This window comes from Periplaneta americana, chromosome 15, assembly GCF_040183065.1.
Source record: "Periplaneta americana isolate PAMFEO1 chromosome 15, P.americana_PAMFEO1_priV1, whole genome shotgun sequence".
In the NCBI taxonomy this organism is placed as follows: Eukaryota; Metazoa; Arthropoda; class Insecta; order Blattodea; family Blattidae; genus Periplaneta; species Periplaneta americana.
In genome coordinates this window covers 137311258-137336307 of record NC_091131.1, presented here as the reverse complement: position 1 = coordinate 137336307, position 25050 = coordinate 137311258, and the positions used below count along the sequence as shown (strand labels likewise).

Below are 25050 nucleotides of genomic sequence, written 5' to 3'. Positions count from 1 at the left end.
CTGTCTTAATGACACGCAAGATGAAAGAAATGATGCTGGAGCAAAAGCTAAAGGATTTCTAAAATTTCTGCAAAAATTTGAAACTCTGTTTCATATCAAGATGCTAATTTTTGTATTCCAAAGAATAGAAAAACTTAATGCAGTTACTTCAAAAAGTTTAATTGAATTTCCGCCTTGCTCGTGATTCTGTAGATGCTCTTTTGTCTTCAATAGAAGGAACCAGAAATACAGATACATTTTTATCACTTTGGGAACATCTAAAGTAGTGTGATGCATTGCAATTAAGTCTCCCCACTGTTTCACGCCCTAGAAAATTGCCATTAAAATTAGGAGGTGGTGACAAGCATAATTCATCAGATATTCAAGAAAAGTTGCGAATTTTATATTTTGAGGTGGTGGATCAAACAGTAAGCAGATTTCCGCCCGAAACAATGTCACACCTTGTCAAAATAGAACAGTTTTTATTAGGCAAAGAAGATAGTAGTTACGTTACTTCTTTTTACGGTGACGATTTCGACTGTAAGACTGGCTCTTCATAGAGATATTTTATTGGATGTGGTAAAACAACATAATGTTACACTAGATAGCTTTGAAAGTGTAGTGCAATACTTGAGTAGGACAGAGGATGACAAGTGTGTAGCTCTGAAGAACATGACACCAGAATATGTAAAATTATTGCGACTTCTTTTAACGATACCTGTATCCACGCGTACTGCAGAACTTACGTTTTCTGCACTTCCAAGACAGAAAACTTACATCAGAGCCACCATGAACCAAGACCTGTTAAATCATGTAGCATTATTGAACATCCATTCCGATCTCGCAAGGGAACTGAACCTGGAACCTCTAATCAACGAATTCATCAGCAAAACAACTGTCAGGAGGAGCACGTTCCAGTCTCTCCCTGTTTAATTGAGTGATCATGTATTTTAAGTTAATTTTGTAGCATTTACATTTACTATAATTATATAGGGGGTAATTATGAGTTTCAAAGTGTAACATGATGAGCATAACCCAAGATTTTCAAAAGTCGGCGCCTATGCGTAGCTCGTTGGTGTGGGCAGATTGTAAGTTCAGTTAACAGTGGCGGAATCATGACTTATCAAAGTAGTGTGTACGAGCGTGGTACGAGCTGAAAACGACTCTCATGTGAAATGGGAAAAGTTATTTTGCTGTTCAGAGGAAGAGAACATACATTATATGTTAAGCTCGAAAATCGTAGGTATCAGGTTTGATCGCGTAGATTACATGGTAGGCCTACATATTTTACGTAGGCCTATATGTTAAACGTAATTTACGTTGCGTCGAAAAACTAATTTTTACACGATTTTATACGCGGCGTAATAAGTATTTTAATTTTAATAAAATGCTATCACTATATAGGCCTAACTGGTAAGCATTTGTTTCAAATAATTTCATTTATAATTACAGAAAGGAAAATAATTTGAGTGATGAAATGTGACATAAGCTTACGAGATGTTAAGAAAAAGATTATAACATTTTGAAACGTGGTAGTAGGCTATTCATAAAAACAAGAAAAAAATCTAATAAACATGGGCACTAAAATAAACATTTTTGAAGAAACAAGGACTGTGAAATTCATATTGTAACAACATCTAACATTAATTTATTTGAAGAAACAAGGACTGAATTTGGTATTTTAACAACACCATAATTTTATTATCTTCTATGTCAGCATTTTGCTTGTTTCCTATTGCAATAGGCCTACAGTACACTATATATAAAGGGTAAATAGACATGACATACCCAAAGAGAAACGAGCAAAGAGTACCTACCAATTTAACAGTCCTTGTTTCTTCAAAATTATTAATTTTTGGACCCATATTTATATATTCTTGTTTGTATGAATTCTACCTCCTCTCAAAATATTATACCCCTTTTTCCTAACACCTTGCATGACTAGACTATCAGATTACAATATGATCACGAACAATATAGAAGTGTGTACCTAGTAAAAGTCAAAGGTGTTGCCTCGGGGAAAGTGTGCACAGAGAGTTCTCAAAAGGACAATAGATTTTGTTTTTTTTTTCTCTCTCTCTTTTAATATTGGCCGTATGAATAGGATTTCTTCTGTCAGCGGTTGAAACAAATTACTTGGTTGAGGTTTTTTCAGGGATTTTCCCTCAATCATCAAGAGCAAAATCTGGGTAACTTTCGGCGTTGGACCCTGGATTCATTTTGCCGACATTATCATCTTCATCTCATTCAGATGCTATAATCCATAGCAATTGAAAAAGCGTTGTAAAATAACCAATTAAAAAATCGTCGACAGCTCTGATGGCTAATATGAGTAAACTCTAGTAGCCTGTATGTATCAGCGTGGCAATTAGCTAAGCGGAAACACGTATGAATTACCGCAAGTAACGCACGTTGATAGCCTGGGAACTCGAGTTAACAATTATTTAACACTTTATTTAATTTGTTAGAGGAAGTTGTGATTTAATTACATTTTTTTACATTTATAGCAAATTACATATTTTACGCGTATGTTACGCATCGTGTAGAAATTAATTTTACGCGCAACTTCCCACGTCTGCTTAATACGCACTAATAAATGTTATACGACATTACATTAAACACGCTGGATTGAAAGGTTCGAGAAATTGTATGTTGTTTGTACCTGCTATTTCCCAAGGAAATTTATAAATATCTAATGTGCGTAGAAAACAAAATACGATTTTATGAAATTATTTTCAGGTCGAGAACGTGCAAATATATTAGGCCTAAGTAATCTTGAGAAACGCCAGAATATTCAAAAGAATAAATGTAACAACATGATGGAATATTATTGGCTAGTTACGCAATTTCTCGCCTGTGATTTAAATCAATTCAGTGACGGAGAAACAGTAAACAGGTTTATGATTAAAGCTGCCGAATTAATTTGTTCAAATTAAATAAAAGTTTTCGAGAGTCTCACGTTTTCCTAATAATTCGCCATTGACCGCCTTAGCGATTAGGATAAGGTGACGCAGGTCACAGCAGTTTATATTTCCCAACTTTCTGCAATCTGCTCTCCTAGTAAACAAACTATTTCATATCGAGTGCCTCACATAACAGAAAATTGTGCCCATGTCTGCTCTACAGTATGCAAAGAAGATAAAAGAGTGAAAACACAGGGTGCCGAATAAATTGTTCCATTCCCCTAGAAAGCATATAAATGTTCCTAAAATAGTTACAAATCTAGACGACTTCTAAAAAGACGTTCGACGTAAATTTTATATTTTTATGATAATGGAAAATTTCCGACAGCTGAGAAACTAACTGCACTGTTTAGAAAAAAAAATTAATTACTCAGGTTCAGTTTCTTCCACTAAAAGATTATTGAATCGGTTGGGATTCCGCTACAGGAAAACCAATGATGGGCGAAAATACCTAATGAAACGGAATGATATTGTTGCTGCAAGGCTGAAGTTTCTGCGCAAAATGCACATCATCAGATCGTCAGGTGACACTCGACCCACATTTTTACCTTGATGAAACTTACTTTTACTTTTACTTTTGAGGGTTTCTCCACTATTTAGCGGTTACCCTGTATTCCCATTCGCCAATCTTCCCGGTCAAGCCATTCATCTCCTTCCAGGGACCTGTCACTCATCAATCTATGGATCTGTCCTCTCCAGGTTGTTCTTGGCCTACCCCGCTTCCTTCTACCATGAGGTGACCATTCCAAAAGAGTTTTAGGCCACCTACTTTCCTCCATTCTTCTGATATGTCCATACCATTGAAGAGTTCGTCTCTCAATTCTATCCATCACTGTCTCCTCCATATCCATCATCCGTCTCACTTCTTCATTTCTCCTTCTTTCTAATCTGGAAACTCTGGCACTACGTCGTATTCCGTCCATTTCCACTGCCAAAATCTTAGATTTTTTACTTTCTACCAACGTCCACCCCTCTGCGCCATATGTCATTATACTTTCCACAACCGCCGTCAAAATCCTCTTCTTGGTGTCATTCAATATCGTCCTGCTCCACAGTACTCCATTCAGCATCCTTATGGCTTTTCTTGCTTGCACCAATCTACTATCTATTTCGGAGTTACAACTCCCTAAATCATCAATATATGACCCCAAATATTTAAATTTTTGGACAGCTCTAATAGTTCCTTGGTGTAAGGAGATGTCTCTTCCGTTTCCACCTACTACAAGATATTCAGTTTTTTTCATATTTACTTGTAATCCACCTGCTTCAAATGAATCCAGGAGTTTTCTCATCATATATTTCACATCCTCACGAGATTGAGCCATTATCACTTGATCATCTGCAAATATTAATGAATGTATTGTGCCACCTTGAACTGGTATTCCCATTCCTCCACAAGACTGATTCCATTGTTCTAATATTTGTTGTATATATATTTTAAAAAGAGTAGGAGACATGCTACAACCTTGCCTCAGTCCTTTATTCGTTCTGAATGGTATAGACAATCTCTTCCCCACTTTAATAGATGCCTGACACTGCTGGTACATCCGTCGGATGAGCGAAATAATTGGTAAATCAATACCAATACCCTCCATTGCATCCAAAAGTTTGATAATAGGCACTGAGTCATAGGCCTTTTCTAAATCAACAAATATTAAATGAATTTCTTGGCCCTTTGCGTATGATTTTTCAGTTATCTGTCTCAGACTAAAAATGTGATCCATACATGATTTTTCTTTAGTGAAGCCTGCTTGATCCTCCGACATTTTCCCTTCTATAATGTGTTCAAGCCTGTTTGTATTAATACTACTAAAAACTCTATTAATAGACGACATGACACTAATTCCTCTGTAATTTCCAGGATCTTTACAGTTTCCTTTCTTATATATAGGTGTTATATATGACATACACCAATCCTTTGGTATCTCATCACCTTCCAAAATCTGATTAAACAATTTACAAATGAGTCTTTTCAGTAACGGGGGTCCATATTTCCATAATTCTGTCATTACTTCACAGGGACCACTGGCTTTACCATTCTTTGCTTTTTTTAATGCTTGATTCACTTCTTCCTGTAAAATAGGTTCCATATATGACGATGTATTATTAGTAAAACCTAGAGACTTGCTGTTCCATTCTTCTCTCAACTAATAGATTTTCAAAATGTTTCTCCCATTGCTCCATACTGACAAGGTTTAAGGCTGGTGATGGATTATTAGTTGTCCTCATCCTCCTTATAACTCTCCACGCCTCTGCAGATCTTCTGTATCCTAATGAATGATCAATTTCAGCACACACCTTTTCCCATGATTCTTCTTTACACTTTATTATAACCTTCTTTACTTGTTTCTTACACTCTCTGTAGTTTTTTAAATCTTCTTCTCTCTTCGAGTTAAACCACTGATGATACAGTCTCTTTTTTTCCTTAATAATTTCCAGTGCTACTATAGTCATCCATTCTGTCCTTCGTCCACTCTTTTCCTCCCTTCCCAAAACTTCCTCAGCTACGCCTTTAACACATTGTTTTAAAAAAGAATATAGATTTTCAGCATTCCAGTCCTCTTCTACTGCTTTTAGCCTATCGTTTATCCTTTCATGATATAAATATCTTACACTGTCCTCCTGTAATAAATGTACCATATATCTGGTATCATTTACGGTACTCATTTCTTTATTTGTCTGAATTTCATTTGTAGTTTTAACTTTTCTTGGAAACGCACTTTTAGAGACAACAATATGATGATCCGACCCACATTCTAACTTCCTTCGTACTCTAACATCTTGTACTTTAATTAACCGTTGCTGTCTAACTATAACATAGTCTATAATAGACTTCAAATTCCGGGAAGGGTTTATCCAGGTATATTTATGAATATCTTTATGCTTAAATTTTATATTCATAATAACACATTCTTGTTCCTTACAGAATTCAATCAATCTTTTACCATTATCATTTTCTGTGTCCTCTCCCCAGTTTCCAACAACGTCATCATTAATTTTCCTGCCGACACGTCCATTAAAGTCTCCCATTAACAAGAGCTCATGTCCATCCAGGCATTCATCAACTACCTCCCTCAAGTCATCATAAAAAGCTCTTTTCTCATCACCTGAAGCATCATTGTTAGGAGCATATACACCTATTACATCCACAATAGATTCATAAATGCGTATAGTTATGAGAATTATCCTGTCACTTATCTCTTTCCAATCAATTATTCCTGATTTCCATTTTTTCTTTATGAGGACAGCCACCCCAGATTTAGCCCTCTCCGATTTTGGTACAGTACACCACTCCAAAAATGGATGTAGTTCCCAATCAAGTCTTGCCCTTTTCCTTTTTTCTTTGTCTCATTTAGGATTACAATATCCATTTCTAAAGAGTCTATCTCTTTAACTACTTCTACTAATTTTCCACTTATTCCTTGTACATTCCAAGTTCCACATGCCAAAGTCCATTTATGTAGCCATAGTCTGTGCCTGTTACCGTAATCTGTCCGGGTAACATTCTCTTGGGAAACGTAATCATATATTTTAAGGTGAATAGGTGATTGGCCTCTTGCACCCGATTCTGAATTAAAGCGTCCAGAACCGCCTCCCTGTTGTTCTGGGGATTAGTTAGGGTATTTCCCCCCTAATCAAAAACTGTTATGGTTATACCGCCAATACTCGGTCCCTGATGAGACTTTGTCACTGCAATGCAGGTCCACCCTCTGCGACGAGAACGCGCTCATCAGGAATTATCTAGGTGTGTAGAGTTACAGACTAACCCCCTCTACACCCTAGACCGAAGGGTCCTTGATGAAACGTGGGTCAAAAAACCAGTCTCTAAAATATGTTTGGCAGGACTCAAATAGAAATGGAGGTCTTAAAGTGTCTATAGGAAAGGGAGGTAGGCTAGACGTATTGTTTGGCATCTGGGGTCAGCTGAAACAGGTTTCGTTCCAGGTAGTAAATGGATATTCAGATTAAAGAAAACCAGTGATTATCACGAAGAAATGACGGCACAATCATCTCGAGATTGGTTCTAAATCATCTAAAGGAAGGGAGTATAATTATAATCAAAGACGTTGTAGTTATATATCTAGACACACAATTGGCGCTGATGTCGTGTACAAATTTGAAACCTCTCGCGCAGGTTCGCGCGACGCCATGTCTTGGGAGCAGAAGCACTTTATCAAGCATCAACACATGGAGATTCACGTGTTCATTTGTGTTGTTTACTTTCAATAGTGTGTTGATTTGTGTTGTCTACTTTTAATAGTGCATTAAAGTTAAAGTTAACAGCAAGTTTAGTTTTTAGCCATTGATGGAGTGCAGTAATAGTCATTTCTAATAATGAAATTAGTGTATTTTAAAAATGCGTAATATCTTCGAAGTTCCTACAACTTAGAGATGCACGTTCCTAACGTGTAGATGTTATTAATTGAATTTAATTGGGTGACTAGTGCCATTCTTTATGGTGAATTCGTGTACAACGTTTAATTGTACGTATACGTACAAGGAAGGATCTGGAAGCACTTTATCAACACATGGAGATTCACGTGTTCATTTGTGTTTCCTTTTAATAGTGTGTTAATTTGTTTTTTTTTTATAGTGCATTAAAGTTAAAGTTAATAGGAGGTTCAGTTTTTTAGTCAGTGATGGAGTACATTAATAGTCGTTTCTAACAATTAGTGTATTTTAAAAATGCGTAATATGTTCGAAGTGTGAATGTGTTCCTACAAGTTAGAGATACACGTTGCTAACGTGTAGGTTTGTTATTGTTTAATAAGTTCTACGCCTAAGTAGTAAATTTGAGTGTGCCGTTCACTATGGTGAATTCGTGTGCAGCGTTTAATTGTACATACACGTACAAGAAAGGATCTAGAATTTCTCTGCACAAGTAAGTACAGTAATATAATTACCGTACAATTTATTTCTTGCTTGCTTAGCCTAGTTGGACATGTACCGAGGTAATAGCTACAGACGAAGACGAATATCTAACACAAAAAAGCGTTGTTCTGAATATTAGGTTTTCAAAATATCGCTGATAAACTTGTTTAAACTTATAACTTAGTGCTACTAATTACTAATTCAAAATTTGTTTGACAGAGTAATTAATGCCTGTAAAGTATATTTTATAGTCCTATTACTGCTATGATAATAAGCTAATGAATGGTACTTACGCCAATATTTTCAAAATAAAACAATAGGCTTACATATTTTTTTACAGGTATGGAAGCAGAGATATTAATATTTTTAGACGTGTTAAATTGACCATAATGACCATATATACATAAAGATCAGATGTCACCATACACCTAAGAGTTCTAACATGAATTTACATAAATTTGTAAGAAATTTAAAGAAGTCCATCTTATTAATTAAGAATCAATAGGTAAGCTCTTATTCTAGGCCTAAAATTCATATAGCCTATAAGTGTTCAAGTACCTATATTTGACGGAGTAATACCTGCATTTAAAGTTTATTTTATATTACTATGATAATATGCTAATGAATGGTATTTATATCTTAAAACTAGAACATTAGTGTACATGTTTTTATTTTACAGATGTATTATACCATACAATATGAAAGCAGATCAAATTGTTCGTTTCTCCTCTACATCAAAGGAAACATATGTACATAGTAGGATATATATTGTTTTATGTAATGTACAATACATAGCTGGCAGTGTTTTACGAATGACAGGTAATAGACTACTAATACATAACTTTATTTTCACCTGAACTGGCTTACAATATGCATTTGTATTCTTTATTCGCTCTAAAATGATGTCAAATAACTACAACGTCTTTGATAATTATCAAATTGTTTCCGTCATGTTTCGTTTCACGTCATACTAACGGTAACTTGAATTATGTCCACAACGTAGTCGCATTAAATCTCAACAGGATTTTGTTTCATTTAGTTACTCCGATTGGTTTATAAAGTATAAAAAAACATATTATTTTAAACCTTAAACATTGCATATGCGGATGTCTGCTAGCCGGCGCTCTCCCCAAACATGGCGGCGGGCGCAAGCTTCAATTTGTCCCGACTCTAAACTTCTGCGCAGCCTGGGCTGTAGGGGCTCGATTATAATAGACAATGCTCCATACCATTTCGTTAGCATTAATAGAATACAAAATACCTCCTCTAAAAAAGACGATATCAGTGAATGGCTGAAAAATAAAGATGTTAGTTTTTCTCCCTCTCTCCGTCCCAGGAATCTGTGGAGAAGAAAGACGAAAGAAGATCTTTGTGCGCAAGTGGTATGTGGTAGGGCTAGGGCCAATGACTGCTCTGGGGGAAGGCATTGCTTGAACAAAGCGAGCATTCGCTTGCAGGAGGGGATAATTTCTATCATGAGCATCTTACCCCTTAGAGCAGACGTGGGCATTTAAAGTGATGCGCCGTACTACTCTGATTGCTGCAACACGCATCACTTGTTAACGTAATACTCAGTGGTGGATCGCGTGAAGTATTGAAACACGGAACGTTAATTAACCCTTGGTTACTCGCGTTAAATTTCGTAACACCAGTACTCACCTGGATTACAATAGTAATACACATTTGTTTTTGTTTACAGACAAGGTTTAAACATTGCAATTAGATTTAAATGTTAAGCAAATATATTGTTTTCAGTTATTACAGTAATGAGAATGGATATGTTACGCATAACGGAACGTATTAAATATAAATATTAATAATGAAATATATTATAGTACACAAATAGCATTCAAGTGACATGTTTGCATAATAGTTCCACACTGGATGTGTCTTTGAGTCATAATTTATTGTTGCACCATAGTTATGAGTTAGTTCACTATCATCATAATTATGTAGGATATCTAGCATTGTTGCTTACTCGATGTTTGAAGGTCACCTGAACTCTTGATGTAATCTCTCCCGCAGGGAACGCAAGTTCACTACTGCTGACCTTTCTTACGTCATATTTGATAACGAAATACCTCTCTCAGGGGTGTAGCAAAGAAAAAATTCAGGGATGTAACAACCATTCTCACTTCACTTGTAATATTTTCCAAAACAAATACAAACTATTTTACAAAAAGCTGAAACATAACTATATTTCTAATTTGCATCATTTGAAAATAAAATTAAGCAACCTATGAAAAATAGATTCCAAGAAACTATCAATCACATCACTAAGAAACAGAAAAAACAATTACGCTATTTTTTAAACCTCTTACTGTAGTTCTTTGTTGTTTTTGTCAATTTACGTCAATTGACTCATCTCCTTAAAAGAAGGGATTCATTTAGTCTTCTACGTCACGTAAATCGGCAAGTTTTTCAAAATTTGGAGTTATGTCAGACATTGCAATTATGAGCTGATGGAATAAATTTTCGTCTGAAATACGTGATCTTGGTTTGGATTTTACAATGGCCAACTGAGAAAAAAACTGTTCGCAAATATAGGTTGAGCCAAACATAGAAGCAATTTTCATAACAAAAGTCCGAAGATGTGGATATTTTACTTGGCAAAGTTGTTTATATATATCTAAACCAGTCATATTTGTGCATTTGCACTTGGTAAATGTGTCATTTTTCAGTCGAAGAACTTCTAACTGAAGGTCTAATCTTACACATTGATCATTAATGGAGAATGGATTAGCAAATAATAGAAGTTCATTCTCTAATTTCTTAAAATCACTGAATCTTTTGTCTGTGAATTCACTTATTACATTTTCCAATATTTGATACAAGTGGCTAATGTTAACATCGGGTGATAGATTAAGCGATTTTAAAGAAGGAAAATGATAAAATTCTCTCTGATTTAACTGCATCAGAAATAGACGCAGTTGTGACACAAACAGCTTTAATTCATCGTACATATGTACGATATTTTTATCTTTTCCTTGAAGAGAAATGTTGAAATCGTTAAGAGTGCTGGTTATGTCGCACAGAAAAGCCAAATCAATGATCCACCTCTCGTCTGTCAATTCATTTATCGTTTCACCCTGAAAAGGAAACGCATAATGATTATATAGTCGGTTTACAAGCAAAACACATTAAGTGAGGAATATTACTTCTGAGCAAAAGGCATTTGTATTGTATATACTGCTTATGTATAAACTTAGAATTGGAAAATAAAATACAATTAAAAAGAAATAACTTACTCAAATTAATAATATTTTGAGGATTCAGTTTTGTCGGAATAAAATTGTCTTTTTTTCAGAAGTAATATTTTTGACTTAATGTGTTTTGCTTGTAAACCGAAGATGTTACTACGTTACTATTACTTACTTCTACTACTTACTACACACCACAACCACCACTCCTACTCCTATTTCTACTCCTACTACTACTATAATTTAAAAAAATAAAAAATTATGTTCTATTAAAACGACGCCACAACTGCCAAGGTTATATCAGCGTCGCCGGTGTGCCGGAATTTTTCCCGCAGAAGTTCTTTTATATGCCACTAAATCTACTGACATGAGCCTGTCGCATTTAAGCACACTTAATGCCATCGACCTTGGCCGGGATCGAACCCGCAACCGCGGGCACAGAAGGCCATCACTCTACCGACTCCGTCATTCAGGCCGACACTATTATTACTGTTTATTGTTATTATTATTATTATTATTATTATTATTATTATTATTATTTAAGTTACAGTAGTTGCATTATTTTAAGTTTAATTACTGAAATGCAAACTGTACCTGCTTGTTAAAGAAATCACTTATGGTGTTCCGCAGATCAAAAAACCTCTTCAACATTTTCCCACGACTAAGCCATCTCACTTGTGTGTAGTATGCCATGTCTTCATATCCATCACCCATCTCTTTCAACAATTGCCTGAATTGTCTATGTTTCAGTGATTTCGATTTTATTTTATTAATTGTTTTCACTACAACGTTCATAACACTTTCGACGTTAGCAATTTTCGAGCTTAAAACCTGTTGATGTATTATACAGTGAAAACTGTAAATAGTATCAGATCTTCCCCGTGCAGTCAAATAAGATTTTAACCTGCCGACGAATCCTTTTTTCTCACCAGCCATGCATGGTGCTCCGTCAGTTGTGACAGATATTAATTTCGACCAGTCTAGATTTCGTTTTTCTACGGATGAACAGAACGCTTTGAAAATATCGTCACCTGTGGTAGTATCCATCAATGGGATTAAGTCCAATAGATATTCATTAATAACAAGCTTCTCATCCACTCCTCGGATGAATAATACTAATTGTGCCGTATCTGTTATGTCCGTGCTCTCATCTATGGCAATGGAGTACGCCATAAACTGTCCCACTTTAACTTCCAATTGTTTTTGAATATCATTTGAAATATTCACAACTCTTCTACCTATTGTTCGACGGGAAAGTTTCAGTTTTTCAAACATACTTTTTTGTTCTGGACATATTAATCCAACAGCCTCATTCAGACATTTCTTTATAAATTCCCCTTCTGTGTAATATTTTTTAGCTTTCGCGATCTCCCAAGCTATCCGATAACTCGCCTGAACAATTCTTTTCGATAAAATTTCACTACCTAAGCTTTTCTCTGTGTTGGATTTGTCTCTAGCCTGATATTTCTCTTTCAACTCTAGTAACTGTTTTGTACGATCACAACCTGAAAAAATACAATATTGTTACAGAATAAAAAACGATTACCAAACCTCATGGAAGAAGATTGAACAAGCAGAAGAAGAGTAAACTCCATAAAATCATATGAATGCTTAAAATTAATATACTATAAATATTGAAATCAAACACTTGCCTTTAATTTGTCTGTGTTCGTTATGACAGCTTTCATAATGTCGCTGAACGTTGCTCTTCTTGACTGCTAGTAAAATTTTGTAGCATAATAAGCACCTAACACTTTCTCCTTCTTCGCAACAAAAGAATTCATTTTCCCATTCTTTGTGGAAGTAATATTTTTTCGACTTTTTTACTTCAGGAGCTTCCTTAGAGAGCGACATTATTTTAGCGAAATCCACCGCTGACTTCCGTTACCTCAGACCGGTCGGACTGGTAAACAGCTAGGGGTATGGAGGGAGGGAAGTCACGTGGCTACGTTCGACTCCGTGCGAAATGTACTACTGATGCCCACGTCTGCCTTAGAGGACTCGAGCTGATTCAGCTCGCAATACACTTTGACACAGATAGACTTCTTCCCCATATGCGCGAAGTTACTCCACAGATTCCTGGGACAGACCATAAGTCAGAACTTTAGGAAAAAGTGTTGCCTTTCAAAAGCAGTGAAAAAATGTATGAACGTGATCAGCTGGCCAATGAAATGGGGATGAAGTTATAAGACTCCCACCTTATCATTGCCATTATAATGCAATAGAACTAATTTGGGACCAGGTGAAAAGGGAAGTCGCTAGAAACAACAAAACTTTCAAAATGTCGGATATGACAATTGAGGACTGGGTAAAATGCATGAAACACGCGGTAAAATTAAAAGAGAAGGATTTCACTAAAGAGTTAGACTGGGAAAACATTTTAGAACCAGTGGTCATTAATTTACAAGAAGACAGTGATACAGATGACAGTGAAACTGACGACAACGAAGATGTTGGCTCACCATTAGCTCTGCCACTCGAGTAGAAATTTGCAGCACAAAATGTTTTATTAATTCATCATTTTCCTTAAACAGAACACAGGCATATAATAACCGCTATTTTTGCAAGAATATACTTTGGACATAATGCTATTTAGGGCCATGTCAATTCATTTGTAGAAACAATTACTATTTCAAATTAAGGCTATCATTCAATTTATCTTATCACACTGCGCCTTTGTGTTATTCGACAACATTGTTAACCCTAATAAAAGTAAAACTATTACAAAAACTGATATAAACTCAGCCAGTATGATTATTTACGTCTGACTCAACTAATTTTTCTTATTTTTGTGATTTTTAATTTCATTCGATGCAATCTGATGATAATATTTATTACTATTATTATTAATAAGCCTTCTGCATCTCCCTATCAAACCAATCTCAGTAAAGGGTCGCTCTCCACAGTTTTAAAACTACTGCCGTTGAGAGACAGAGACGGAGAGAGTAGTTCAGAAACTGACTTGCATAGTAATATCAGAAACTAATGATAAAGTTTGGAAACCAGAACTGAAGCTGACGAGGCTTCTGGCAACAAAATATGATTTGCCATTTCTTCTCATGGACACACTAGAGCGTCTTTATGTGCAGACATTTTTCTTAATTCAATTTTTTTTTTTTTTTTTTTTTTTGGAAGAGGTCCCATAGGCAAGCATTGTAGCCTTAGGCTTATTGTGCAACCTCCTTTTATTGGGATGATTTTTGAAGTCCTTAGGACCGCTCATCAAGCATGTGATTCACTGCTTGGTGCCATTATTTACTTTCATGTTGTTTTATGGTCTAGATATTAATGTAATAACTATGTAACCAATAATTGTATTCAATTAGAATTAGAGTCTGGCTGGGCGGAAGAGAAGGCCTACTGGCCTTAGCTCTGCCAGATTAAATAAATAAATTATTATTATTATTATTATTATTATTATTATTATTATTATTATTATTATCTTATGGATTCAGCCATAGCATCCAGATCTGACGGAGTCCTTGTGAACAGGAAAGCCCCTCCGCCTCCTTGTGATGTTCCTCTGCAGCCTCTTCAGATTGAAAATACTGCCAGGATCAAACTACTCTGTCTCAATAATAAGCCTAAGTCAAAAATAGAGGACATTCTGAAAAAAAATATTATCTTGTCTTTGAAACATTGAGTAAACTTTCAGAAGTAGGTTACGAAGGAGCAGTAGTCTAGTCATTGTGTTTGAAAATGAAATAATGTATCTTAGTTTGTTGATGTGTGAACAGGTAATTGAAGTCCTTGAACGAGTCTTTTCAGGGGAAGAAAAATACTATAGTAGATCTTATTAAATCTGTTGAAACCATTGTTGATGGTTTAAACCAGTGGGCAGCATGTTCTGTGCTCTATGACGTCATACCACAGAGCCGTCACGCTCTTTGCTCGGCAAACTCTGCATACTGAGCACAGCGTGGAGAGAAGGTTCAACTGAACAGTGGTGGTAGGGCGCCTATGCACTGACAGAGCATGATCCATTCTTCTGAGATAGTATGGGAACAGCACAATTACAATACATTTGTACGAAAACAAAACTGTACAACCCTGATAAATCAATGTAACAAAATATTTTGGTTTGTAATCAATTTAATGTACTTACAATAACATGAAATTCATAATACAGCCAACTGCAGAGGCGTTCGCATATATAAATGAGGCTCCGAAACTGCTATAAACATACAAATATAGAAATAAATACTTTAAGCCAGTGATCAGCAGAATCAGTGGTCTGTGACATCATCCCTCAGAGAAATCGTGCTCTCTTTTAAGAACATCGACATCCAGAGCTCTGAGGGTGAAGAATAGCTGATAAGCTTCAATACTGAACTCTACAATGACGACCTGTAGGCCTACATATAATTTCGTGCATGTGATTATTTTATACAATTTTGCTCGTTTTTGTTTTCTTTTTTGAGACAAAAAATGGTTTTTATATGTAACATTGTTTAGTGTATTTTGGGAAAGCCATTGATTTAATTCTCAATATGCTGAGTCAGTTTAAGAGAGCAGTGTATTATGATAACAAATTATTGAAATAATTTTAGTTTTATCCTTTAAATGTGTATAAATTTGATCCGAAGAAATGTAACTTTTGGTTCAGCAAAAGGGAATTTACAATGTTATATTTGTTCGGAACAAATTTCTGCACATTTAAAGGACAAAATTCTTTCAATCAATTATTAATCATAATACACCACTCTCTTAAATTGATTGAGCATATGGGGAATTAAACCAATGGCTTTCACAAAAATTCTATGAAATATTTCATATACAATAATTTTTATTTCGATAAGGAAGTGAAAAGGAGCAAAATTTTATTTAACTTGTTTGTTTGAAATATTTCAAAGAATAAGCCCCTGAAGTTAATGACATTATGTACGGGTCATCCTGTATAGATACAATACAACATATAAATAAAACTTACTAGAACTTAACCAATTCCCCTGAACCATTTATTACATAACTGTAATAGCTTGCCGCTGTGCGATTGCTGTGCTCCTCTTCAGGTGCTCATCTAGTCTGGCCTTATTCCGACGTCACAAATGCACAACCTGCCGACCACTGGTTTAAAAGGACTTGGATATAATGAAAATTTTCAATTTATTTAAAAGCTTGCAATGAGAAAGAACATTTGATGGAACAGCCTGAGTCACTTGCATATCAATCATATGAAAAATAATGTCAACAAGAATACTTTGAAGTGATGATATAGCTGTGGTGGGACTTCAAAATCGAATTTTCAGTCACCGTGGTGAAAAGAAATAAATTCTGCTGAAAAAAGTTCTGATAAAAAGGAAAAATTTTGATGTGATGGCACCTTATCCTGAAATAGACACATCATAATTAAAAGTGGTAATACAGTTGTTCGAACAAAAGAACAAGATTTCCTGCTTAAATAATGCTAGAGAAGCTTTGAACTCAGTGACGAAAGAGGTCAGATGTCTATTCAGAAATGTAGAAAATTTTGTCTGGTTTTACTGATATGTCCATTGTCCAGGTGTGAAGCTGAAAGAAGCTTCATTGCACTATGCAACTCAAGACTTGCCTGCGGTTAACCTATGATCCAAAAAAGGCTCAACCATGTAGCAGCATGTCACATCCACAGACAAGTACTGGATGAGATTGACAACAAGAAGGTTACAAATATTTCATTTCCAAGAATGACGCAAGGAAAAATGTGTTTCGAACTGTTTGGAACTAAAACAATATTTTTCCTTTTACTATGTCACAGGACAATGTTACTACTGTATTAACAAGTTAACAACAAAGTTCTTCATGCAGTATAATAACATTGGCTGTTCATGCAAATAAATAACGGGTATTAAAGTAGTAAGTAGTAGTTACGAATGACCTTTATTTTCAAGCAAAATCCGAACCTATTTTACGTGAACTAAAGGGAATCCTAAAATGATGACAAAGTAAAAAATAATCACAGCTAAAAATAATTACTGGGATATGCAAATCAAGATCTCAGGTATAACTCCCTGTAAAGTTGATTTGAATAATTTTGAGGGAAAAATTGTTCCGGAGCCGGGTATCGAACCCGGGACCTTTGGTTTAACGTACCAACGCTCTACCACTGAGCTACCCGGGAACTCTAACCGACACCGATCCAATTTTTTCCTCTATATCCACAGACCTCAAATTGGGCTGACAACCGTCAAGCAACCAACTTCGAGTGCACACTAACTCCGCTTGACTTAAATTGTGGTTTTCTGTAACGTACAGTGACGTGTATTATGCAAATCAAGATCTCAGGTATAACTCCCTGTAAAGTTGATTTGAATAATTTCGAGGGAAAAATTGTTCCGGAGCCGGGTATCGAACCCGGGACCTTTGGTTTAACGTACCAATGCTCTACCACTGAGCTACCCGGGAACTCTAACCGACACCGATCCAATTTTTCCTCTATATCCACAGACCTCAAAGTGGGCTGACAACCGTCAAGCAACCAACTTCGAGTGCACACTAACTCCGCGTGACTTAAATTGTGGTTTTCTGTAACGAACAGTGACGTGTATTATGCAAATCAAGATCTCAGGTATAACTCCCTGTAAAGTTGATTTGAATAATTTCGAGGGAGAAATTGTTCCGGAGCCGGGTATCGAACCCGGGACCTTTGGTTTAACGTACCTGAGATCTTGATTTGCATAATACACGTCACTGTTCGTTACAGAAAACCACAATTTAAGTCACGCGGAGTTAGTGTGCACTCGAAGTTGGTTGCTTGACGGTTGTCAGCCCACTTTGAGGTCTGTGGATATAGAGGGAAAAATTGGATCGGTGTCAGTTAGAGTTCCCGGGTAGCTCAGCGGTAGAGCGTTGGTACGTTAAGCCAAAGGTCCCGGGTTCGATACCCGGCTCCGGAACAATTTTTTCCTCGAAATTATTCAAATCAACTTTACAGGGAGTTATACCTGAGATCTTGATTTGCATAATACACGTCACTGTTCGTTACAGAAAACCACAATTTAAGTCACGCGGAGTTAGTGTGCACTCGAAGTTGGTTGCTTGACGGTTGTCAGCCCACTTTGAGGTCTGTGGATATAGAGGGAAAAATTGGATCGGTGTCGGTTAGAGTTCCCGGGTAGCTCAGTGGTAGAGCGTTGGTACATTAAACCAAAGGTCCCGGGTTCGATACCCGGCTCCGGAACAATTATTCCCTCGAAATTATTCAAATCAACTTTACAGGGAGTTATACCTGAGATCTTGATTTGCATAATACACGTCACTGTTCGTTACAGAAAACCACAATTTAAGCCACGCGGAGTTAGTGTGCACTCGAAGTTGGTTGCTTGACGGTTGTCAGCCCACTTTGAGGTCTGTGGATATAGAGAGAAAAATTGGATCGGTGTCGGTTAGAGTTCCCGGGTAGCTCAGTAGTAGAGCGTTGGTACGTTAAACCAAAGGTCCCGGGTTCGATACCCGGCTCCGGAACAATTTTTCCCTCGAAATTATTCAAATCAACTTTACAGGGAGTTATACATGAGATCTTGATTTGCATAATACACGTCACTGTTCGTTACAGAAAACCACAATTTAAGTCATGCAGAGTTAGTGTGCACTCGAAGTTGGTTGCTTGACGGTTGTCAGCCCACTTTGAGGTCTGTGGATATAGAGGAAAAAATTGGATCGGTGTCGGTTAGAGTTCCCGGGTAGCTCAGTGGTAGAGCGTTGGTACGTTAAACCAAAGGTCCCGGGTTCGATACCCGGCTCCGGAACAATTTTTCCCTCGAAATTATTCAATTACTGGGATATATTTATGATTTCAATTAATTGTAATGCAGAACCAAAAACATGATCTCTCAGATAAGGGTTTGGAGGAAACCTAAGTGTCCCCCCAATAATCAGATACGCCAATGACTTTGGGGCCAAACTGATTTTGTTTAATGGTAACTTTGGCAAGCTGACGTGATCGAGCCACTGTTTTGAGGTATCAGGGTTGCAGTAATCTATTCATTTTCCATCACATGTGACAGTTTTCCTGATAACCATATCATCCATGGGATTAGCGATAAGCTGGCAACAGATATCCTCTCTGGATTGAGCCTGTTCAAGTGTCATTTCATGGGGTACAGATCAACTTCGTGTAATTTTCTAAGTCTTAATGTGGTGATGTATTGTACCTTTTGAAGCACCAAGTTCTTCTGATGACCCACGAATGCTTTTTTTAATGGATTTTCTTTGAAAACTCTGTGTGTATTCTGAATATCCATACCTTAGGTGTTCCAGGACGTTATAAATATTTAATGTTTTCTTCTCCATTATTGAATGTATTTTTAGATCCTTTTTTAATACATAGTGTCTGATTGGTTGAATAATACATTCAATTTCTAGGGCAACAGTTGATGTGGTTTTTGGTACTCCTAGGCATAATCTTAAGGCTGAGTTTTAAAGATCCCCATATTTCACTTCCATAGGTCAATTTTGATCGTATATAAGCATTATAAAAAAGATGCATTGTCGTGATATCTGATGTCCATTCCTTATTAGCTATGATCTTAAAGAGATTTAATCGTGGTAGACACTGCGAAGCAACATTGGTTTAATGTGTTTTCCATAAAAGTTTGATCAAAAATTAATCCTAGGATCTTAGGAGTTGGATTGTACTGAATTTCTTGGTCATTCAAATGAATGTGAAGTTTATAGATTTTTAAGCTATATCTTCTTGTGAAGACAGTATATTCAGTTTTTGAGTGTGAGATAGATAAATTCCATTTGGATGCCCAATTACTAATATTATTTACAGCTGTTTGTATAACTCTTAATGTTTTATTTGGATCGTTGTTCGTAGCCCATATTGTAACATCATCTGCATACATTTTTACCTCATGTGGAACATCTTCAGGTAAATCATGTAACATTATATTAAATAAATTTGGGCTTAAAACAGAACCTTGAGGTATACCGCCACACCTGTGGAGTAACCATTAGCGCGTCTGGCCGCGAAACCAGGTGGCCTGGGTTCGATTCCCAGTCCGAGGAAGTTACCTGATTGAGGTTTCTTCCGGGGTTTTTCCTCAACCCAATATGAGCAAATGTTGGGTAACTTTCGGTGCTGAACTCCAGACTCATTTCACCAGCATTATCACCTTCATCTCATTCAGACGCTAGATAACCTAAAATGTTGATAAAGCGTCGTAAAATAACCTACTAAAAAAAATTAGATATACCACCTGTAATTTTTTTTTCTTTTGGATAAAGATTTACTGCTGTTTGAATTGTTCTTTCATTAAGAAATGAATGTAAAAATCTTAGCATTCTGCCTTTGATTCCAAGTTTCATAGATTGTAATGAAATGGATCTGTGAAGAGTATTATCAAAAGCAGCTTCGAAGTCTATCATTACAGCTAATATGACTGTCAGATAATATCCAGTGTAATTTCTATAAAATAAACAAAAAAGAAATATCAATCTATATAACATACACACTCATTGCTAAAATCCAGTTTGTGAACGAAATTCCTTCATGGAAATGGGTGATTCCAGAACACAGCATACAAATTCCAGGAAATCATTCCAAAAATGATCCTCCATACATTCTTAAGTTAGATGCCATGGAACTAATCTGCAGCACATATAGGGATCACCTTCAAATTTATACAGATGGATCTCTAAATCCTGACGATGGGACATCAGGAGCAGGGTATTAAGATTTCAAAATATCAAAAAAATTACTTCACACTATGTTCATCCTCCTCCAGTGTTGACACCGAATTGCTAGCTATTGATGCTGCTCTTCATTGTGTTACTCAAATTTCTGAAAAATCTAGTTGCATACTTACCGACTCCAAGGAAGCTATATTTAATATAATCAAATATGTACCAAACCTATATGCACATAGAATTATTCCCATTCAGAAACACTAAGTAAACTAAAAAAAACTCCAACAGGAAATAACATTTCAATGGATACCTAGTTATTGTGGTATACCTGGAAATGAGAAAGTCGATAACATTGCAAAACAGGCAACATATCTGCACCTCTTCAAGTGATATCTCTATCCAGTGCCTTTGCTTCAGTAAACTTTCATTTTACAGATCTATGGATCTCTTCTGACAAAGGAAAAATTTTACACTGCATACAAAAGAAACCAAATTATCTGGAAATTGCTGCTGAGAACAATTTTTTTCTATGTCCAAATTGGCCTTTTTTTTTTTTTTTAGATTTTGGAGTCAATTTGTTCTATATATCAGTCTACATATTCCTTCGTACCTAATTTGTTCTATCTGCACTCTATAGGTTAATAACGTAAGAATTCATTTGTTCCATGTCGATTAGAATCTGTTAGTACTGTACCAATTTGTTCTATCTCCGTGCGGACTGCAACAATTGCGTGAACCAATGAGATGCCCATTTGTAATCACTTCACTAGTTGTTATTTGTTGTTAGTATACAACTTCATCAATATAAGACGTTTGTTTATTCAAGAAAAAAGTAATGATGAATGATATTAGGAAGATATTGACGATTTAGATTATGTTGATATATCTGATCGAAGTAGTATTACATCCGATGATGACGAATGTAGATGAGTAAACATTAATTTTATTATTATGAATGTGCAAATCAACAACACAACATTCATGGAACTGAGAAGGTTGCAATCAGGGAAGAGAAAAAACTGGACACCGAAAACATTGATAAAATCACGAAAGTTATTTCCTTTGATTTGCAAAGTATTATGCAAAGTTCAGAATCTGATACATCAGTGTTCTATTATTCAAGGAACTTGGCTGTTTATAACCTGACTGCTAAGGCAATAAAGACTAAAAAGTCATATTGTGATATCTGGTATGAAGAATTAGCAGGTAGGGACTAAATGAAATTGCCAGTGCTCTTTGTGTTCTATTAAATAATTACATTTCAGAATTTCCAGGTTTCAAAAAAATAATTTTGTGGTCTGATTCATGTGTGGCTCAAAACAAATTCAGTAATGAGTACTGCTTTGCTATGGTTAATGAAAGAAATTCCAGGCGCCAGTTTCATACAGAAATTTCAAGAGTCAGGTCACAATGCAGTTCAAGAAGTGGACAGCATGCACTCTACTATTGACAGGAGCTAAAGGTGCAATATGAACTGCACAACCCTGTGTCGTACCTACAGTGTTTTTTTAACAGTCTTTTTTTTTTAATTGTTTTCCGAAATATAAAGTCATTCAATTGCAGCCAGAAATGGTTTACAATAATTGTAATTATTTGAAATTATTTCAAAGCAATATCAATATTCACAAATTTGTCAGTGATTCCATATTTTTCTGTGAAGCTCAACTATTCCATAGATTCTGTAGTTTATAAAATCAGCCTTGTAAAAGAGTCTCCAGCAACAACTGTTGCTGTACACAAACCTCGCTCTGCAAGAAGAAACTCTAGGCCTGCTGTAAACGGATTGAGAATGAAGCTAAGTGTAGTAAAAAGACAAAATTGACTGATTTCCACTGAAAAGGAAAAAGATATCGGAGCTCTCTTTTTATACTTTTCGCCAGTTAAAATTCAGTTTTATGAAACCATTTTCAAAGGCCATTCTAGACCTATTGTTGGTTAAATGTGTTCACAGATTTACAAAAGAGTGTATCCTAAGTAAAGAGTAAAATAATATTACATAACTTGTGAACTGTTATGTTTATTTCACAATATTAAACACCAAATGCAGATAGAATAATATGCATCTTGATTATACAACTTTTAACACTGTATCACTTCGGAATATGTATGATAAGATTTTCTTGTGTTAAATTCTAACGTACCTTATTTACATGTTTCGACCTATTTATGGGTCATCCTCAAAACTGGTCGTTGTTGGTTTTGACGCCTCTTGTTCTGTTTCCTGTGAGGGTGCGTTCGTGTGGTATAGTGTAGAGTCAAAGAGTGTGTGTGTTTTGAAATTGAGTTGGGTGTTGAGAATTTCGTTGGGGTGTGCTTTCGTGTGTCTGTATATTTCATATTGTTCTAGTGTGTTTAGTTTCTGGCTTTTTGGTTGGATGTGTAGTATTTCATTGTCTGTGTTGATGTTTCTGTGGGTGTGGTTAGCATTTGTGATGTGTTCTGCATATGTGTAGGTGTTTTGTAATTTTGTTATGGCTGTGATGTGTCCTTTGTAACGTGTTTGAAATGATCTATCTGTCTGTCCTATGTAGAAGTTGTTGCAGGTGTTACATTTGAGTTTGTATATGCCTGTGTGGTTGTATTTGTTTGTTTGTGTGTGTGTTGAGATGTTTTTGTAGAGTGTTATTTGTTCTATATGCGATGTTGTAATTTATTTTCTTGAATGAGGTTGCAATTTTGTGTGTGTTTTTGTTTTCTCACCCTCACAGGAAACAGAACAAGAGGCGCTAAGACCAAGAATGACCAGTTCTGAGGATGACCCATAAATAGGTCGAAACATGTAAACAAGGTACGTTAGAATTTAACACAAGAAAGTCTTATCATACATATTCTGAATAATATGGTTCTAACATAAATATTGGAAAGTCAAAATCATATTGTTCTATCTCCATTCCTGCCCCTCCTGAATATCGTCTTCAGTAAATGTGAGGAAGAGAGGCATTACACATTTTCATTGTCTTCAGTACTCTAAATTCTATGATATGAAGAAATATATAATATATTTGTTCTTGCGTGTTAAACTATAAGTGAAACTTTTCAATTCAATTTTCCAGAAGTAAAGAAATGGAGATACAACAAACTGGTTCTCAGCCAGCGAAATGTACGAAAACTTGACACGTTCGAACATTTTTAACAAGAGCCAGAACAGGTCACATTGTGACAATTGTACCTTCACCGATTTCACCTTTCTGAATTCCTACTTGCCTGTGGTATAATAATAATGATGAAGACCTGAAACACATTCTTCTATATTGTCCATCCATAAACCACAAAAGAAGTAAATTCAAATCATCAGTACCAGTTGCAAAAGAGACAGTTCTGCAGTATATATTGACTACACCCCAACTCTGGCTACTAGCAACAGGCATCTATAATGAACACCAAAATACCCCTCATTTCTCATGAAAAACGGGAACTGAAAAGACCTTATGTTGTCAGCAAACAGCTGGATACATCAAGATTGATTCTCCATTATTGAAATGCTGGAACCATCATTGTGTTACACACTCACTAAAGACACCCTTCAACTTTGACTTCACATATTCTTTGAGCTGGAGCAGCAGCTTTATTCAGTAAAAACTCGTTTCAAAATCGGTTAATTCAAAGGCCTCGTTAATACCCATTTAGATATATAGGTATTTATATGCTTTAATATGAGGTTATTTTTAATACATAAGAGGCCTATCCCAAATACACAGTTTTTTAAATTTGAAGTTCTTAACCAACACATTCTTACATTTTGTATTTCAACAACTGGAACCTCACTGGTTACTGTAATATTATTTCATGCCTGAAATTCAGGAATGTTCAGGGAGATAAAGAGTTGTGCCTATGTATGTGTTCGGGGATTCATTGCCTTTATAATCTTTGTTCATTACTACTGAACAGTTGAATCACAGTTATCAGCATAGTTCGTCGACTGTTTGCAGCTGTGTATTTTTAATAGAGAGCTAGACCAAGTGAGCACTTTTGTCATTGTTTTATTTGTTGTACTGGTACTGAATTATTATTTACTCTTATAATTTTTCGTTTGAGGCGGGCAAACAGTTTCTTAGTTCCAATCGTTCCTATAGGCGATACTAACTGGCCGATAATGCCAGTTCCGAGAATCGTATTATCGAGACTGCCATTTTCGGGAACGAGGAATATCGGGACTCAGTCTGTTATCGTTAAGAAATACACACACCGATTGCTGGCTTAATTGCCGCTCATCACTGCAATTCGTGACTCTTACTGAAACATTAATGTTCATAAAGTAATTTCAAGAAGGCACAGCAGTGTGGTACTGGTACGCAATAATACAGCACATTATGATTGTCGAAATTCTTACAGAAGTCACACTATTTTAATGAACTATTTATTGCCTTTCTGGAGAAGCAAAATAATGCAGCACTTTCAGTCGTTACCTAATCCTGAGCTCGTCT

At 35.9% G+C, this 25050-nt stretch overlaps 1 protein-coding gene and 1 non-coding gene across 4 annotated transcripts in view; both read left to right on the top strand.

Annotated features, from left to right (window-relative positions):
- LOC138715379 (glycerol-3-phosphate phosphatase-like) overlaps positions 1 to 25050 on the top strand; it is a 181222-nt gene that overhangs the window by 113205 nt on the left and 42967 nt on the right. For 2 of the 3 annotated variants that reach the window (XM_069848235.1, XM_069848234.1), the window contains exon 7: positions 23335 to 23414. The exons of the other annotated variant lie outside the window; for it this stretch is intronic. In XM_069848235.1, the coding sequence (XP_069704336.1) occupies positions 23335 to 23378 (44 nt within the window). In that variant the 3' untranslated portion in view covers positions 23379 to 23414. The remainder of the gene's footprint in view (positions 1 to 23334; positions 23415 to 25050) is intronic. 3 annotated transcript variants of the gene reach the window in all.
- Positions 18102 to 18173, top strand: TRNAN-AUU (transfer RNA asparagine (anticodon AUU)). The gene has a single exon. It is a non-coding gene; the product is annotated as a tRNA-Asn (tRNA).